This window comes from Rhinatrema bivittatum, unplaced genomic scaffold (genome assembly GCF_901001135.1).
Source record: "Rhinatrema bivittatum unplaced genomic scaffold, aRhiBiv1.1, whole genome shotgun sequence".
NCBI lineage: Eukaryota > Metazoa > Chordata > Amphibia > Gymnophiona > Rhinatrematidae > Rhinatrema > Rhinatrema bivittatum.
In genome coordinates, this window is record NW_021820707.1 from 202198 (window position 1) to 221427 (window position 19230).

At 43.9% G+C, this 19230-nt stretch overlaps 1 protein-coding gene across 2 annotated transcripts in view; it reads right to left on the minus strand.

Moving 5' to 3' along the window:
- LOC115081982 (putative methyltransferase DDB_G0268948) overlaps nucleotides 1-19230 on the minus strand; it is a 58683-nt gene that overhangs the window by 5298 nt on the left and 34155 nt on the right. For both annotated transcript variants that reach the window (XM_029586222.1, XM_029586221.1), the window contains exons 4-5: nucleotides 15555-15768; nucleotides 10487-10587 (exon numbers count right to left, since the gene is read on the minus strand). In XM_029586222.1, coding sequence (XP_029442082.1) covers nucleotides 10487-10587; nucleotides 15555-15768 — 315 coding nt within the window. The remainder of the gene's footprint in view (nucleotides 1-10486; nucleotides 10588-15554; nucleotides 15769-19230) is intronic.

Below are 19230 nucleotides of genomic sequence, written 5' to 3' on the forward strand. Positions count from 1 at the left end.
GGTTAATTCCCTTATTTTGATGCCAGCATTTGGAGAGAGTGAAAGTTTTTATTCAAAGCTGTAGTAGAGGCTGCATGGGACTGAAAATAGAGAAAAGTGAGCATTAAATGGAGATATTTAGGGCCTGCTGGTCTCCAAGCTGCAAAATGTATTATGTGCCTCATTTCCCTATGCATGAGCCTAGCTATCCCTTTTTGGGCATGCAAAGTCACTCTGGTGATGTTAGTCTCCTAGAAAAGAAAAAGAAAAAAAAAAAAGGCAAGGAAACTACAATGAGCTTGCCTGGGCTGTGATATCCGAGCAATCCAAAATGCTTGTCTGGACTTTTATTGTCAAACCACCATGTTTATATACTTTCTGAAACACTTATTCACCCCAGTTCCTGAGGAATCAATAGGGAAAACTCCAGGCCTCTCAGAAAACATTGCTAGTGCCTTAAGCTGCAGAGCATAAGAAATTGCTGGCATGCAAGGCCAGAATATACCACATTGAATAAAAAATTATACTTCTTACCAATTGCAAAATCTTTAGTCAGTCTTTCATTCACATGTGTTCTGTCCATGTAGGGATAGCATTCACAGGCCAATAGCTACATACTTTTTTTTTTTTTTTGCATACCATATGAACCTCAAACTCTGTATTGCTGTCATGACCTCAATCTCCTATATAGGTCAGCAATTCAAGGGTATACACTGTTGAAGACTTATCTGTCACACAGGCTCCACCACTAACCCACACCCTACATCTCCAGCAGTTATACTATAATAGATGTGATTCTGCATTCATACATTCAACATGACTGCTGCAGAAGGTGCTTGTATGATACACACTGGCTGGCCTAGTGCCTTCTAAATGAGGAATCCCTACATACTTCCTCCTCTGAACAGGGATGCGCATCAGTACTCATGAAAGAAAATTGCTATATACAAATTGACATATTTGGAGGCTGAAATAAGACTGTTGCCACTACCTTTTTTTCTCTAAAGCTTGCTGTTTAGAATCAAAGAGCACAAATGCCCCTCAACTGTGCATAAGCAGCACAGCCCAATGTGGGCTCTTTAAATGCTGATAATGTATCACTCTAGGGATGGCACTAGACATAAAAATGCAGGCACCAGGAATTCATATTGCGTGACTGAAGGAGAAAGTAGCACCTTGCTGCCTCTCAAATCACATCCTTGCAGTTGTTCCTCCAGGACAAAGAGGGACAAGGAGCAAAACCCCATATGGCTCCACCTGCCAACTCCAGTAAATCTGGCATATATAAGACTGATAATCCACATGCATTGCTGATGAGTCCACCATGTGTTGCCATAGTAAGTATTCTTTTCCTGGAGTAATTCTTTCTACTGGTAGGACTCAGTCCACTAGAGAATGTCCTTTATTGGATGTTTTCCAGATTGACCTAAATCTTGCAAGGCCATTTCTAATTCAGAGGCTGCAGCGGGACATCCTGCGTTCAGGATAGGGGGAAGCAGACATTTATTTATTTAAATCTATTTATTTTTATTTATTAGATTTTTATATTCCGCTTTGAGTCTTCAAAGTGGATTACATTCAGGTACTGTAGTTATTTCTCTGTCCTCAGAGGGCTCCCAATCTAATAGGGCCATTGTTCAAATCGCATTATGGAATTTTTGCATGCAAAAACATGTTAACGCACGCGATACATGCCATAATGCACGGTGCGATGCAAATTTTTAAAAGGGGAGGGATTGGGGAGGAGTCCGGGGCAGGATTTCCAAAAAAGTGGGCTGGCTTCACACTTTGCGAAGCCATAACGCACAATATCACACAGTTTTAAATGCCTGTTACAGATAAGCAACTCTGCTTTCTCCAAGTACAAGCAGGATGGTAGTCCTTATACGTTGGTGAATCCCGAGCTACAGGCAGTTCCCCAACAAAAAAGGGGACCAACAGACACCAATGGGCACAACACCATGGCTGTTGGAATCAGAGGGGGAGACAGCGTGAACCCAAACAATGGGTCCTAGGCAAGGAGAGTTGGGATCTACACCTCAAAAGAGATTCCAAAGAACAGACTGGCGGAACCTACTGTTATGTCAGCCATCTCTATCCAGACAATAGAGAGATGTGAATGTGTGGCGAGAACTCTTATGTCGCAGTTTTGCAGATCTCTTCCATGGGAACTGCTTGCAAGTAGGCCACAGACATTGCCATGGCTCTGACAGAACGAGCTTTGACATGACCCTCAAGATGCAGTCCTGCCAGGGCATAACAAGAGGAAATGCAATCTGCTAGCCAACTGAATAGTGTCTGTTTGGCAATGGCAACTCCCAAACTATTGCTATCAAAAGAAATAAAGTTGGATGCACTGTCTATGGGCTTCTGTCTACTCTAGAGAGAAGGCTAAGGCTTGTAATCCAAACTGTGCAGTGCTCAGTTTTTTGATTGTAAAATAATTTTCCAAAGTTTCCAAGCGATTATGGATACTCAAGCTAGCATTTATGGAAGATAACCCAGCATTTTATACTGAAGTAATGGAGAAATTACTTACCTGATAATTTCATTTTTCTTAGTGTAGACAGATGGACTCAGGACCAATGGATATAATGTACTCCTGATAGCAGTTGGAGACGGATCAGATTTCAATCTGACGTCAGCCCTAGTGCATATACCCCTGCAGGAAGTGCAGCTCTTCAGAATTCTCCTCGAAAAGCATTGTGGATATATGTATGACTGAATAACTTGATAAAACTTGTTTAACTTGGTTAACTTAATCAATTTGGACCAGTTGAATTGGATATAGCTGGAGACCACCAGTGCCCTCACCCGAGAAACGTCGACACCCGATAGGATGGGTGTCCTTGTTGGAGGAAAGCATGGCTTACCCGTGAATCACTCGCTTGGCAGCCGTGGGCAGGATGCTGAGCCCATCTGTCTACACTAAGGAAAACGAAATTATCAGGAAAGTAATTTCTCCATTTCCTAGCGTGTAGCAGATGGACTCAGGATCAATGGGATGTATAAAAGCTACTCCCGAACAGGGTGGGAGGCTGCCCGTGACCCACTTAGTACTGCCCTTGCGAATGCTGTGTCCTCCCGAGCCTGAACATCCAGGCGGTAAAATCTGGAGAAGGTGTGGATGGAGGACCATGTTGCCGCCAGACAGATTTTGGCGGGTGACAGCATCCTGGTTTCCGCCCAGGACACTGCCTGGGCTCTAGTCGAATGGGCCTCGACTTGTAGAGGCGGCGGCTTGCCTGCTTCTACATAGGCCGCCTTAATGACTTCTTTGATCCAGCGGGCTATGGTTGCTTGCGAGGCTGCTTCCCCTTGCCTCTTCCCGCTGTGAAGGACAAATAGCTGGTCTGTTTTTCATATGGGTTCCGACATTTCCAGGTATCTGGATAGGAGTCTGCAGACGTTGAGGTAGCGTAGACTTCGAGCCTCTTCCAAATTCTTATGCTCATCTGGTGATGGTAGCGAGATGGTTTGGTTGAGATGGAAGTGAGACACCACTTGGGGAGGAACGACGGAACTGTGCGTAACTGGATGGTTCCCAGGGTGAGCCTGAAGAACGGCTCATGATAGGACAGTGCTTGTAGTTCGGATATACGACGGGCTGAACAAACTGCCAGCAGGAAGGCCGTCTTCAATGTTAATAGTCAGAGAGACAGGCTGCGGAGAGGCTTGAAGGAGGCTCCTGCTAAGAAATCTAGGACCAGGTTGAGGTTCCAAAGGGGTACCGGCCACTTTAGGGGTGGTCTGATGTGCTTGACTCCTTTCAGGAAGCGGGAGACATCCGGGTGAGAGGCTATGCTGTTGCTCTCACTCTTGGTTCCGTAGCATGACAATGCGGCCACCTGTACCTTGATGGAGTTGAGGGACAATCCCTTCTGTAGGCCATTCTGTAGGAATTCCAAGACCGCAGGAATTTTGCCTGAGCGTGGTATGATGTCATGGTCCTCGCACCAGGCTTCGAATACTCTCCAAATCCTTATGTATGTTAGAGATGTGGAGAAAGTGCGTGCTCGGAGTAGGTGTCAATTACAGCCCCCGAGTATCTGCTCTTCCTCAGGCAAGTCCTCTCAATGGCCAGACCATAAGAGAGAATTGAGCTGGATCCTCGTTGAGGATTGGTCCTTGTTGGAGCAGGTCTGTGTGTGGAGGTATTGGCAGGGGGGTCCCTGTCAGTAGTCTTCGCATGTCTGCATACCACGGTCTTCTTGGCCAGTCCAGGGGCACAAGAAGTACTGGTCCCCTGTGGTGCTCTATCTTGTGAATGATTGCGCCCAAGAGGGGCCACAGCAGAAAGGCATATAACAGAGTCTCCTGTGACCAGGTCTGTACCAGGGTATCGATTCCCTGGACTGAGGTTCCCGCCTGTGGCTGAAGAAACTGGGCACTTGGGCGTTGGACTGGTTTGCCAGAAGGTCCATGGTTGGTGTTCCCCAACGGTTCACTATCAGTTGGAAAGCTGCGGTCGACAGCTTCCATTCTCCTGGGTCTAGACTTTCTCTGCTGAGGTAATCCGCAGTGATGTTGTCTTTCCTGGCAATGTGGATGGCCGAGATCCACTTCCGCCCACGACATTAGGAGGTCTATTTCCAGAGACACTTGTTGGCTTCTGGTTCCTCCCTGACGGTTGATGTAGGCCACTGTTGTGGTGTTGTCCGACATTACTCTGACTGCTTTGTCTCGGAGTCTGTGACCGAACTGTAGGCAGGCTAGTCTAACTGCCTGGGCTTCTAGGCGATTGATGTTCCATTGCCCTTGGGCGGTTAGCTCTTCGCAGTGTGCTCCCCATCCTCATAGGCTGGCATCCGTGGTGAGTAGGATCCAGGTCAGTGAGGATAGTCTTGTTCCCTGGCTGAGGTGGCAGTCTTGTAGCCACCATCGCAGTTGGGTCCGAACTCTGCCCGGGAGCTGAAGCCGTATGGTGTAGTCCTGGGACAGTGGATTCTATCGCGATAGAAGTGAGTGCTGTAGAGGTCTCATGTCAGCTCGTGCCCATGGCACTACTTCCAGTGTGGATGCCATGAGACAAAGGACTTGTAGGTAATCCCATGCTGTGGGGCGAGGTTCGCTCAGCAGGGTTTGCAACTGGTTCATCAGTTTTGATCTCCTTGCTGGTGTCAGGATGACCTTGTCTTGTTTGATTTCGAATCATACTCCCAAGTATTCTAGAGACTGAGGGCTGCAGACAGCTCTTGTTTGTGTTGACCACCCATTCGAGACTCTCCAGTAGAGTTTAACTGTTGGTTGCCTGGTGACTTTCCTCTGGGGATTTTGCCCTGATCAGCCAATGTCTAGGTAAGGGTGCACAAGGATTCCTTCCTTCCTCAGTGTTGCCACCACCACCTCTATGATTTTGGTGATCGTCTGGGGTGCTGTGGCTAACCCGAAGGGTAATGCCCAGAACTGGTAGTGACAGTATAGGATTTTGAAGTTTAGGAGGCGCTGATGTTCGTGATGGATCGGAATGTGTAAGTAGGCTTCCGACAGATCCAGGGATGCGAGGAACTCTCCAAGTTGTATCGCCCTTATTACAGAGCGTAGGGTTTCCATGCGGAAGCGGGGAATCTTCAGGTGACGGTTGACCGACTTGAGGTCCAGGATGGGTCTGAACATTCCCTCTTTCTTGGGGATGATAAAATAGATGGAATAATGCCCAGTATTTATTTGTTGTGGAGGCATTGGTGATATGGCCTCTAGGGCTAGCAATCTGGTCAGTGTAGCTTCCACTGCTGCCCTCTTGGAGGGGTTGTGGCAGTGGGATTCCACAAACTTGTCCGGAGGGGTTCGGAGGAAATCTAGGTAATACCCCTCTCGAATGATGGTTAGGACCCACTTGTCCGAAGTTCTTGACCCATCTTTGGTAGAATAGGGCAAGTCTGCCCCCTATGGCTTCTTCCTTTGGACAGGTCAGCTGATTCTCTTTGTGGGGTGCGGTTGGGGCCTGGTCCCGAGCTGGTTCCCCTTTTGTTGTGCTTGTTCCGAAAGGACTGGTTCCTGCCTGTAGGACGAGGCGCTTGATAAGTGTTTCTGTATGGGTTGAAGCGCTGTGAACCTCTGCCCCTAGAAGTCTGGGGGAAGAGTCACTGGTTTCTCTTATTCCTGTCCCCCAGTAGCCGCGGCAGTGGGGACTCGCCCCATTTGTTAGCAAGTTTCTCTAGTTTTCTTCCGAAAAGGAGGGATCCCTTGAAGGGCATCCTCGTTAGTCTCATTTTGGAAGATGCGTCGGCCGACCAGCTTCGGAGCCAGAGTTTCCTCCTGGCTGATGACACTCCTCTAGCTGCGGTGCGCACCAGATCGAAGCAGCATCCGCGAGGAATGATACTGCTGGTTCCATGGCTTCCCCAGAAGTGTTGCTCCTGGTCTGTGATAGGCAGGCACGTGTCACCACGGTGCAGCAGGCCGCTATCTGTAGGGACATAGCGGCGATGTCAAAGGACTGTTTGAGGATGGATTCCAGACGTCTGTCTTGATCATCTTTCAGTGCTGCTCCTCCCTCCACTGGGATAGTAGTGCGCTTCGAGACCGCGCAGACCATGGCATCCACTTTTGGGCATGTCAGAAGGTCTTTGGCCGCCGGGTCCAGAGGGTACACGGCTGCTTGAGCCCGTCCCCCTTTGAATGTAGACTCTGGGGCATCCCATTCCTGGTCAATTATCTGTTGGACGGCTTGTAACAGAGGGACTCCTTCAGACCTCCCGCTATTTCCCTCTAGGAGAGGATTCGTCTTAGGTTCCCCCGAGGCACTTGTGCCCAGGATAGCAAGCTCCTTCAGGCTGTGGGTGACCAGGTCTGGAAGCTCATCCTTGGTGAAGAAGCACCTCATGATCCGGTGAGGCTCTGTCCCCGGAGGGAGTTCCCCCTCCTTCAGGGGCTCTGATTCCTCCTCTGAGTTGTCCGTGTCCCCATAGGTGGGGCTTCTGGGTGGTGGATTCACTTCTCTGGGCGTAGAGGGTCCCGGGGCGTAGAGGTCCTCTGGTGGAGGCTGTGGCAGTGTTATTGGAGGCTCCGTCTGCATGTGAACGAAGGTGTGCAGGCCTTTGAAGAATTCCATCCAGGAGATAGACGCTGGGTCCAAGCTAGGAGGCGCTGTGTCCCTGGGGGGGTCCCGTTTGAGGGGGGTCCCTCTGGGATTCGCTAGGTCTGGTGTACTTATTGAGGAGCTAGAACCCAGTCCCGGCTGGGGCTGGCCCTGGGCTGGATCCCCCAGGGCCTCCTCGCACTGGATACACAGGGCATTGGCCTCTTCGTGTTGTGCGGCTCTGATGCGGCATACTGGGCAGAGGCCCTCAGCCTTTAGCTCCTTTTCCGGTGGTGCTATGGGTATAGGCGCGTAAAATCTGTTATGTGCTCCGGTGCATCGAAGTTGTGCGCGCTGGTGTGTGTACAAATCGCAGTTATGCACCCGGCACAGTAAGTGCATGTTACGCGCGTATCTTGTGCGCACGGTACTTGAGCGTGCGACGTTGTGCACACAAGGAATTTGTGCGCATGGATCGAAGCGGCGGACCGGGTGGCGAGCAGATCAAAATGGTGCCTGCGACCATTTATTTATTTATTTATTTCGGATTTTTATATACCGACATTCTCAATACAATTATCGTATCAGGTCGGTTTACATATAACAAAACTTTCGCAACAAAGGCGTTACATTGAACGTTTTTTTTTTTTTTTTAACATATAACGTATAACATATGGCATATAACATAACATATATGTATAAATAATAATAAGAATTAAATATTACATAGATAATAATAATAATAACTCGTCAACAGGACGTGGGTAAATGTTCGGCATGTTTAAAGCGAGAATAAATATCTAGAAAAATTGAAGGGGTGGACTAAATTGTGATATGAGGGTACATAGTCCGTGCTGATGTGCAAAAAATGCGAAATATGCATGAGTTGAGGACCATGCGGACAATATGGCGACCACCACAGGGGTCTCCACGTGGGAGGACCCTTGGATCAAACCAGGGTCTAGCCCTGCTAGGGCGGATTAACACAATGGCACTGGTCCCAACCGGCGACCTGTGCAACTCCTCGAGCTTCGGAGACCGGAGTCTTTAAAGAAGATTTCTACCTTACCTTGTCTCTGCGCTTCCTGCTTTCGTTTTGGGCGGTTTCCGGCTGCGGGGGGAAAGAGGGAAAATACCTTCACCGCCGTGCTCGAGGTTGCACCCACTGCCTCTCAGTCGCAGCCGAAATTGGGGGCTAGGTCCCTGCCGAGGGTCAGCCGCCGGACCGAGGCTTACCTCTGAAGGATCGTGGAAATCACCTCAGGAATTCTCAACTGGGGGAGGGACCCGAGGGTGTCACCGCAGGAGAGCGGGGCTCATCTGTGGAGGTAAAATTTCTTCTTATTTTGGGTTTTCTCCAGTAAATTTACTCTAATGCTGTGAGAGCGTGCAAGTAGTCCCTAACTGCTATGGAGACGGAAAATACTGAAGAGCTGCACTTCCTGCAGGGGTTTATGTACTAGGGCTGACGTCAGATTGAAATCTGATCAGTCTCCAACTGCTATCAGTAATACACTCTACCCATTGGTCCCGAGTCAATCTGCTACACGCTAGGAAATAGTAGTATTAAGAGAGGCAACTTACTTCCTAAAGAACTCAAACATTTACCTTGTTCAAGTTTTGCTCTAGTTTCAATAGAGAAATTAGTTAACTAGCATACAGTCTAAGTAAGGGTTTGATCCAATTTAGCCACAATCTTCCAAATGTCTTTCAAAGTTACTACATTGGGTTCCTCAAAAACTCTAGAACTCTCAAGCAGTAAAGAAAAAAAATGCTGGAAGAGGAACTCAAAGAGTCACATTGAAAGAAGAGGCTGCAACTCTGTCAGATGTATTCAAGGAGGAATCCAAGTCCAAAGCTACAGCTTGCTCAAATCTAGAAGCCTGAGCAATACCACCTAGAGTAGCATTGGGTTGCCTAGAATCCAGAGGGGTGGACCCTGTTGGTTGTGGGGGAGGCTGGACAATGCCAGGACTTAAGGAAACCTCTAAAGAAGAGGTTTCAATACTAACGGTCCAAAAGAGGTGACTCACCCGCATGCTGTACATGTGCATCCATTGGTCTTTGATAGTTCCTGATGTAGAATAAGCAAGTGTCTTACTTTTCCTTTTATTTCCCCCCCTTCTCGTCGGCTATAAGCGGCACCCCTCTGTCTTGTGGCTTCAGCTGCACTCTGTTGCAGCAGCACTTATATGTTGAGCTGGGTCCAGCTGATGTCATCACAATGGGCGGAGAAGGGAAGCCTGGAGCAGCACGCTGCCCACACCAACAGGCCTCAAAGTCTCTGGGCAGATACTCTCTCTCTCCTTCTCCTCACAGCTATCCCCCAACTTACTCGCCACTGCAGCAGCCCTTATATGTCCAGCTGATATCACGGCAGGTAGGAGAGCGTGGCCCAGAGTAGCATGCCGTCCACACCAGCAGGCAACAGGTCTCAAAGTCTCTGGGCAGATAGCACAATGCTCCCTCTTCTCAGTTCTCCCTCCGGGCTTCCCACTTTTATAATCACACTGACATAATGGTAGGAGCATGCCTCGGTATGATTTTCTCATTCCCCCCCAAAACAGACAAGAGATCTTGGAGTGACTTTGTATGTCTGAAAAAGGATGAGGAGGCTGAAGCATAGGAAAATAAAGAGGTAGCTAATGCATTCCATGGCTCAGAGCCTGACAAGCCCCAGATTCATTAAATGCTCCATTTTGTCCAAATCACCTTCCTGAACAACAAATATTTTAATTCCTGCTTTCCACAGGTGCTTTCCAGTGGTGAAATAGATGAATTGAATCCTATTAATATAGGGTATTTCAAATGTCCATAAGGACTACTAAAATTATTTCTTCTGGCCTATCAAAAGACGGTACCCAAAATGTTCTGTTAGTCAGAAAAGACAGCAGCCACAAAGGTCAATATTTAGAAGTCACTTCTACTGAAATGGTTTCCAAAGATCTCAAAATCACCTAAAAGTCCTTGATCTGGTTCTGCCCTACTGTATGCAAAGAAAATGTTCTAATTTCCCTAAGATGACATCACTGATAGCTCTATCTATTGGGTGTCCTACAGCTGCAATAACATACTGATGATTTGATTTACAGTATAATCTTACCAATTTAAAGTAGCACTGGCCTTCCCTCAACTTAAATTTATTATATAAAATCTACACAGTGCACAGGATGCATTAAACATGTTCATTACCAGAGAAGATTACACCTTCTAAAGCAACTCTGGGGTGTATGTAAAAGTAATCAGATTTAACTTCTATCATGTCTTACATAAAGACACATTCTTCCACATTTTTAAAAGCCATTTGACTAAAGGACAATACATTTTAACTAGCTACAACCTGCTGAAAATTAAAAAATGGAGGATGTGGCCACTGCTTCTCTAAGCCAACATCAGAACTCTGTCCTCCATATGAGAGAGAGAGAGAGAGAGAGAATGAGAGAGAGAGAGAGAGAATGAGAGAGAGAGAATGAGAGAGAGACTCACCTCTGCTTGTCTGGATAAGGGATGGCATTAAATATTTCTTCATACTCAGAATGAACAGTTTCAGTATGTTTACTTGCATATTTAGTCAGAGAATCATAGTACTGCAAAGAAAATACAAGAAGGAATATTCAAATTGAATTTAACTTTGTCAGACTTTTCTTTGCCCAGTGGGCAAATTTTTAGCAGCATGATAGCGATTTCACCATTTTGATTATAAATGGCAATTTTGTGCTGAGCCACAATTTCACTCACTCAAAATTATTCCAAAGTTGGTCCTTTCCACACCTTCGTGCAGGGCTTCCCAAACCTGTTCTGGGGACCCCATACTCAATCAGGTTTTCAGGATATCCACAATGCATTTGCATGATATAAATGTGCATACCATGGAGGCCCAGTATATGTAAATTTCTCATGCACATTCATTGTGGATATCCTGAAAACTCGACTGGCTGCGAGGTTCCCAGGACAGGTCTGGAAAAACCTACCTTGGCATGTTCCAAAACATTTTGAAAAAAGTTAACTTCAGGGTATGCGTTACATAGAAAGAAGCTTCCTTCCAAACCTCCTTACTTTCCCAAACACCAAGCCCAAAATCAGAATAAAAAGAAGCTGAAATCTGACAGCAGACCTATAGCTGTGGGTTCTCAGAAAGATTGCTGTTTCGGTACATGTGAGGAAGAGAAGCAGTCACTCATACAAGTACAGGCCACCAGCTCTCCTCTGCATTTTGAGAGGAATGTCTGCAGCATATACAAATTGGAATGGCAGCTTCCTCTTTTGCATGTATGTAAAACACAAGAAAATTAGGTTCTTACCTTGAAAATTTTCTTTCCTTTAGTCTAATGGCGTAGCCATGGCCCACCCAACTGGAAGAGGCCTGTTGGAGCAATGCCATCATGGGATCCCATCCCCGTGACGGCAAAGAGGGCAGCCTCAGAAGAAGCAAGGCCACCATGGGATCCCATTCCCGTGAAGGCGAAGAGGATGGCCAGAGATGCAATGCTGTCGCGGGAGCCCATCCCTGCAGTGGCGCAAGTAGGACTTTGGCTGTGCCTAATGAAAAGGTCCAGCATGTGTGGGTGTGAGAATGGGAGCCTGGATGTGCATCTGTGTGTATAAGAATGGGAGCGTGTGTGTAGAGAATGTGAACTTGTGTGAGAGAGTAGGAAAAGAGAGACTATAAAGGAATAAGAAAATAAGCGATAAGGGAAAAATGTGGGGGGGGGGGGGGGGGAAGAAAAAAAAAAAGCCTATTTTGAGATTTTAGCAATTTGAATATGCTATCTTGGGAATGTGCATTTCTTATATTTTGATATTTTGCACTTTCTTCAATATTCCACTACTCAGAGTCTAGTTTCTCAGGATATTTTGGTTTTATTTGTATGTTTGTTTGTTTCAAATTTGTAGTCTCTTATGTTTATATTGGGTAAGGATCGGTCTATGTTTTGCCTGTGTGTGATTGAAGTACAGTATTTCTGCTAGCATATAGTTTCTCTAACAGTCCAGCTTGTTCTGTTTATGCCAGTAGGTGATATATTAATTTTCTAGGGCCTGGTGTAGTATTTGCATTGCTGCTTTTCATAAATGTTGCTGTAATTTGAATCCTGAGAGTCAGTGCTGTGACTGTATGGTATGGCAAGGTTCTAGACATTTTATTGTAGTTATGATGATTTCTGACTTTCTGCAAAGAGGATTCATGAAAGAATATATTTTTGTTTTATTACATGATTGATTGGATCTGTGTTTTCTTCACTTTATAAACTGCAATAAATACAAAAAATTTTTACAAATTAATAAGGAATTTTTAATTCTGGTAAGTGTTTGACACAATTGAGGTAAAGTGTTTTGAAGTTTCACATATGATGCATAATGGCTGTTGCAAGCTATTTAGAAAGCCAGTGTAGGATGTAGTATATGACATTATTTATCAATAAGAATACAACTAGTAGGTCTCAGACCTGCATGCCTACAGCCCACCCAATCAGTTCTGGCTATGCCACGGCTTTAGTCTCACAGATCAGTCCAGACAACTGGGTTTTTCTCTTCTATCAGCAGATGGAGACAGATGAAACACTTCACATTACTTCTGTACATAAGACAGTGTGCTGCCTGCAGTTGCTCAATATAACATGTTTTTCCTTAGCTTGATTGCAACTAGCATTATAGGTCCCTTTGAAACTATGAGCAGAAGAGCATGAAGTTTCTAGGAACTTGAAACCCCAACTGGGGCAAGCTGAGCCTAGCAAGCATCTTGAACCACCATAAAGATTTAAATTATCTACATACAGAACAGCTGGAAAGATAAAGCAGTCTTCAGAAACCCTGGGTGGGATTCTGGACTGATCTGTGGGACTACAGGAAAGCAATTTATCAAGGTAAGAACCTAAATTTTCCCTTCCTCATCATCCTGATTAGTCCAGACAAATTGGATGTATCAAAGCTTCCATACCCAGAGGTGGGAACCTGAAAGACCTGCTCATAAAACACTATCTATAAAAACGAACATATCTAGAGTCTGGCCATAGAGTCTAAAATGTTTGCCAACTGTGTAAAAAATGAATTACTTGCTGCTCTATAAATCTCGTGCATCAAAACTAGACAAGGTTCAGATCATAAAGCCAATTGCGACTTAGATTGTAAGCCCTCTGGGAATAGGGAAATACCTACAGTTCCTGAATGTAATCCACTTTGAATCACTGAAGAAAAGTGAATAGAAATAAAGAAATAAGGTTCAAGGACCCACCAGAACCTGTGAACCCATAGAAATATAGGCCGATGCTCACACCTACTTAATCCATCTGGCAATAGATACTTTCAAAGCCTTCTTCTCCTTTACTTGGACCAGTATAAAAAAAAAATTGACCTCTGAAAGCCATTTCTGATGTCAGAAGCATCCTGAAGACATCTAACACCCAAAGTGAGTGTGGAATACTTTACCAACTCAATTAAGACTTCAAGTAGATAAGAAAAAATTTAAAGCAGAGTTAAAAACTTGGCTGTTTAAATGTGCCTATTCAGAGCATGAGTATTAGTTACGTTTTGGCTTAACTTTTCTGCCTTTTACTAGAGTTAAATATTGTTTTTTGAATTAGTAATGTTTTTTTAAGCATTCTTAATATTTGCTTTTACGAAGAGTGATGTATTATATTTATATTTTTAAACTTTTAATAGCTAACATGATTTCTGTACTTTTATCTTTTTAATTTTTAGCTGTTAATTTCTTTATTATATTAATGTATTTCTCTTAACTGATTGTTAACTGTTGTGAAGACCAAGCAGTTGTGATGGTATAGAAAAATAAAGTCATAAACCATAAACTATATACAAACCAATTATAGGCTATGTAACTCTACCCTAATATTTCAACCAGCTCTGGGCTATCATTTGAATAGGAATTCACCCAAAATTTATGAAAAGCTTACTACCTAAAAAAGGTATCCCCTCCCCATCTAAGATTTATAATCACCTGAAGTTTAGCTACTTCAGAAATCTTGCCAAATTGAAGTCTTTAGCAGGGTGTGCTGTTGTGCTGCTAGGACTCTCTGCAATGTCTTATGCTTCCAGCACTTCCTGTTGTCTGTTGTGATCTTCTTAGTTTAGATTTCTGTGCTGATCATTTTATATGCAGTCATTGTAGACAGAGCTTAGCTGGTTATCTTAAGCATCTGGCTCATACGTGGCTATCTGGTGCTAGGCCTCTTTCATTGATTAATCAGATGTCTGAACTTAGCTAATTAGCCTTCCAAATACCTCATTAGGTATGACTGAACCTTCTGACAATCAGAGGGACACTGCAATGTTGACAATCAGAGGGACACTGCAATGTTGCAAGTCATGTCAAATCTGATAGGATGATTATCCAAAACAAACTGTAAAATGGTGATGTATATAATGATACTTAATTCAACAGGAACATCCCAAGTGAAGCTGTATTCAGGCTGTGATACCTCATATATGTCTAGAGCCTCTCAATATTTCTCAGAGGGTGCTCTCATGAAGTCATATTTCAAGCGTTAACTGCAACATGTAAGCAAAGTTATACGCTGTGTAGACTTGTTTATAATCACTGGTATCAACAGTCCCTTGATTTTGAACAATACTTTTGCAATTTTTTTTTTTTTAAATAAATTTTTCATCTAGGGTTAAAGATAAAATGGAAAACAATCACTTATTATATGCTGAGCGTGCAAGGGTGACAGCTTTTCTGAAGAATACCGACATAAACCAGACACGTCCGTGTTTCATGGACTTCTTCAGGGGTTTTAAATTTTCAGCGGTGTAGTGTTGAAAGCTTGTCCCATCGTATGAACGCTTCGTGCGTGATCACAAGGCTGTCAGTTTTAGACTTTAATTGCAGTCAAGGCTGATTTAACAAAAAAGGTCCTCAGTTTTGTATCTGCAGTTACTTGTTCGGACATCTTCCCGTGCTGTGCAGAATTCTTGAACAGGACCCTTGTTCTTGTCTGCTCCATACTAGCAAGTTATACCCTGCTATAATATATTTTTTTGTGTGCTAACACAGCTAAACTAGGATTCATTTTACTGAGCCATTCCACCCTTCCCCTTCAGTTTTATGCTTTTCTTCTAACTTCTGAGCTAGGAAATGCCAGTGTGTGTGTTCCTATCTCACAGTATATATCTGTAAAGGACCAGAATTGCCTGTCTCCATGAAACAGAGTCAGTCTTTAAGCTTAGAAAGGCAAAATAAAATACATAGAAAACAAAAGCATATATCTTGTAAAGGGTCCCTTATAGGTATATTTTACAGATTGAGGAGTAATCTAATGAAATACTTCTTTACAGAATGGGTCATGGACACAGGGACCAGCCGCCCTATGAAAGTGGTAGAGACAAAGACCAGATTAGAATTAAAAAAACAACAAAACGCAACAACCCACACATGGGACAAGCACAGAGGACATCTGAGGGAGAGAAAAGAACTATCAAGCTGAGCAGGTGATGTGGATGGGCAGTCTGGATGGGCTGTATGGTCTTTGTCAGCAATCATGTTCTATGTTTCTTGCTGTTTATTTATAGAATTCTACGGGGTTTTTTTTTTTGCTCTTACCTCAGTAAAGTTAGCTGTCAGCATTTCAGAACAGTCCTTGTAGTGAACTTCCATGTATGCATGGTAGCTGTACAAAGCCATGCAGCCATTAGGTTTAAGAATTCGATTTGCCTCCTTCAAGAACTTTTCAATGTTGAACCAGTGAGCAGCTGCTGCAGCAGTAATTAGATCCACTGAGCCATCTTCAAATGGAAGCTCCTCAGCAGGACAGACACTAGAACATGATGAAAGGTGGAAGGCCATGGAAGAAACAGATTATCTATGTGTTCCATACTGCAAGTCAGAGAATACGTACTATGTTCTTTTTATTCCTTCAAAATACCATTATTCAGGAGTAAAAAAATTAATAGGCTTGCTCCAAAAGGTTTTTAATTGACATTGAGATTTTTTATTTTTTTTTAATGAAAGTGTTCACAAGGGGGTGGATTTTCAGACTCCGCGAATAAGCCTACTTTTGTTTGCGCTCCAGGCGCAAACAAAAGTACGCTGGATTTTAGTAGATACGCGCGGAGCCGCGCGTATCTGCTAAAAACCTGGATCAGCGTGCGCAAGGCTATCGATTTTGTATAGCCGGCGCGTGCCGAGCAGCCTACCCCCGTTCCCTCCAAGGCCGCTCCGAAATCGGAGCGGCCTTGGAGGGAATCCTCTAATGCCCTCCCCTCACCTTCCCCTCCCTTCCTCTACCTAACCCACCCGCCCGGCCCTGTCTACACCCCCCCCTTACCTTTCTCCGGGGATTTACACCTCCCGGAGGGAGAAGTAAATCCCCACGCGCGAGCGGGCCTCCTGCGCGCCGGGCCGCGACCTGGGGGCGGGTACGGAGGGCACAGCCACGCCCCCGGACCGCCCCGGGCCATAGCCACGCCCCCATACCCGCCCCCGAAACGCTGCAACGGCCGGGCCCGCCCCCCGACACGCCCCCTCGGAGAACCCCGGGACTTACGCGAGTCCCGGGGCTCTGCGCGCGCCGGTAGGCCTATGTAAAATAGGCTCACCGGCGCGCAGGGCCCTGCTCGCCTAAATCCGCCCGGTTTTGGGCGGATTTAGGCGAGCAGGGCTCTGAAAATCCGCCCCAAGATGTCTTCTACAATGTGAATTAAGTGCATTGAACTGGTATTACATAATTATTCTATGAACTATGACAACAGTTCAATATTAGGCATATTTTGAGAAACAAAAGTGTAGTTTTTACTCTGTATTTTTTCAAGAATAATTAATAACAGTCTTCCACAATAATTTCTTTTAATAATTCTTTACAAAATAATGAATTGCAAAGTGTCGAATTCAAAATTTTTTTTCAAAATTCAAATCACTGCAAATGTTTGAAATGTAAGGTGTCACCGTGAATACTCATATCAGCGGTGTTTGGTAACAAGATGGCCGACAAGTCCCCAATTGAGTCGCATTCTTTCAGTGAAAGGATACTAGGGTACTACCAATAGTCCTTTATCACATTGTCCTCATTGATTGACGTTTTCAGCCCTTTAAATATGTTACAAAATGGCACCTTTTCCGCGGATACTGGAAATGGACCCCATTATACTTACCACGCCATGTTAAAAAAATCATCCTAAAAAGTAAGTGTTGAAATCGTGGCTAAGAGAGACTGTTTTGTTCACATCAGTTTACAAATGTTTTAAGTTTGTCAACACTGTTTGTTAAACTGAACCTTGTTTATTACAGCAATTAAGCCCCTGAAAAAGGATTGTTTGATATCCTAAACACTGTCCGTGTCGGGCAGAGTCAGCAGGTATACTGCAATTCAGAGCGGTTGGCTTCTAGATATGAGATACTGCAAAGATAAGTAGTGCAGTTATTTTAGGATCACAATATATTTTGCACATCAGAAAAATAAAAAAATCAAACAAAAATGTACTTAACATGACCAATGATTAAATATAAGGCAGATTGTGAAATTGGATTTCAATGCTATACGATGAAGCCTATTATGATGGTCATAACTTTCACAGTTTTTTGGTGAATAGATAATACATTGGACACATTGGTATTCTTGTTATAGTTCTTGATTTATTTACCAACGGCCCATTTAAATTTCGAGTAATCCAAGGGCTGTGGTTTATTTCTGATTGTTTTAAGAAATGCCATTTGAGCCAGGATAAAATATAAGACTTTGGTGCTCATACATAAACCAATTAATAATACCAAAACACCTTGTTTATGCGCCATCTTAAGGCTATACACACCATCAAAATCTGTGTTCTCTTAATAAAAGGATTAGAGACTCTGAATCTGCCAAGCTCACTTAAGCGAGGAAAGAGACCAGGCATTTTCTTCCTGAGACTATTCTGGTGTTGTGGCCTATCTTTAAAGGATTCAGTCAGGACTTTGAGAGGTCTGTCCTTGTGTTTTGGGTCAGAACATATATGGCGATACAGTGCGACTTGGCTCTGTATAATGGACTTTTATGTATATGATGGGTAGAAGCTGGAATTGTGGTAATGGCTATAACTGCCAACCGGATTTCAGTATACAGATGTTTGTAGATGGCCACTGTCCATTGGAACTGTGGTATCCAAAATGTTAACTTTCTGTGGAGCCATCCATTTTTAACCTGATTGAATTATGGAAAACATTAGAAGAATTGTGAAACTGTTTTGAGTCTCATCCAAATATCATCAAATATAGCAGAAGTATTTGAAAGACAGTCTAAATCCATTCAAAAATATTGCTTCTAGTTCTGCCATGAAAAGATCTATACATGACACACAACTATTTCAGCTTCAATACAACATCATAGATTAAGGATACTGCTATGTCACCAGGATGGCACCTCTGCATGCCAATTTTTTCATGACAGAACTGAAAGATTTTAAATGGCTGTCAGACTAGCCAAGACTTGTATAATTAGTCCAATAAAAAAGGTCTCACCATTAAGTACTAGAATACTGAGACCCTCACTTTAGGAATTTTAAATTCACTTTAGGATTTTAAATTCATTGCAAGCCCATGTCTATTACACTGGTCTACAGCCAAAATGCTTCTGAAATGAACATAGTCCAACTTTACTAAATCTGGACCACAGAGAATGAAAATGCTTAAAATTGATTGGCTTTAGTTTTCATGATACACCACTAGGTCAGTACATATGACCTTATACTCTGCAATTCCCAGTCAAAGTGAGTTAAGGGAAAGGATCTCAGATTAAACTAGAATGACTATTAATCATCTTTGATTAAATATATGAGTAAATCTATGACTGGGTTTGGATAGAATTTGCTTTTTGGGCACAACAATGAATGCTGCAATCTGAAGCTCATATTGTGTCATACATATGAATGGATAATGCATTCATAACTCAGTTTATATCACTCTGCTTAACAAGTTGGTTTAGATCAGCTCTATAAATCATATAGTGCCATTTGTCAGTGTTTGATTGATTTCTGTCTGAACAGGATCATAGATGCCTTCTAGGGATGTGAATCTTTGACGATTTAAAAAAATTGTCCGATATTTTTTAAATTGTCAAAAATTGGTACAGTGTGCGATAAATCGTGAAAATTTCTATTGTATCGTGAAAAATAGTTACTCCCGTTAGTGTCCACTATCGGGAGTTATTTGGGGGGAGGGCGGGAAAACTGGCACACCAAAACAACCCCTAAACCCACCCCGACCCTATAAAACTAATCCCTTACCTTCCCCCACCCCCCCGAACCCC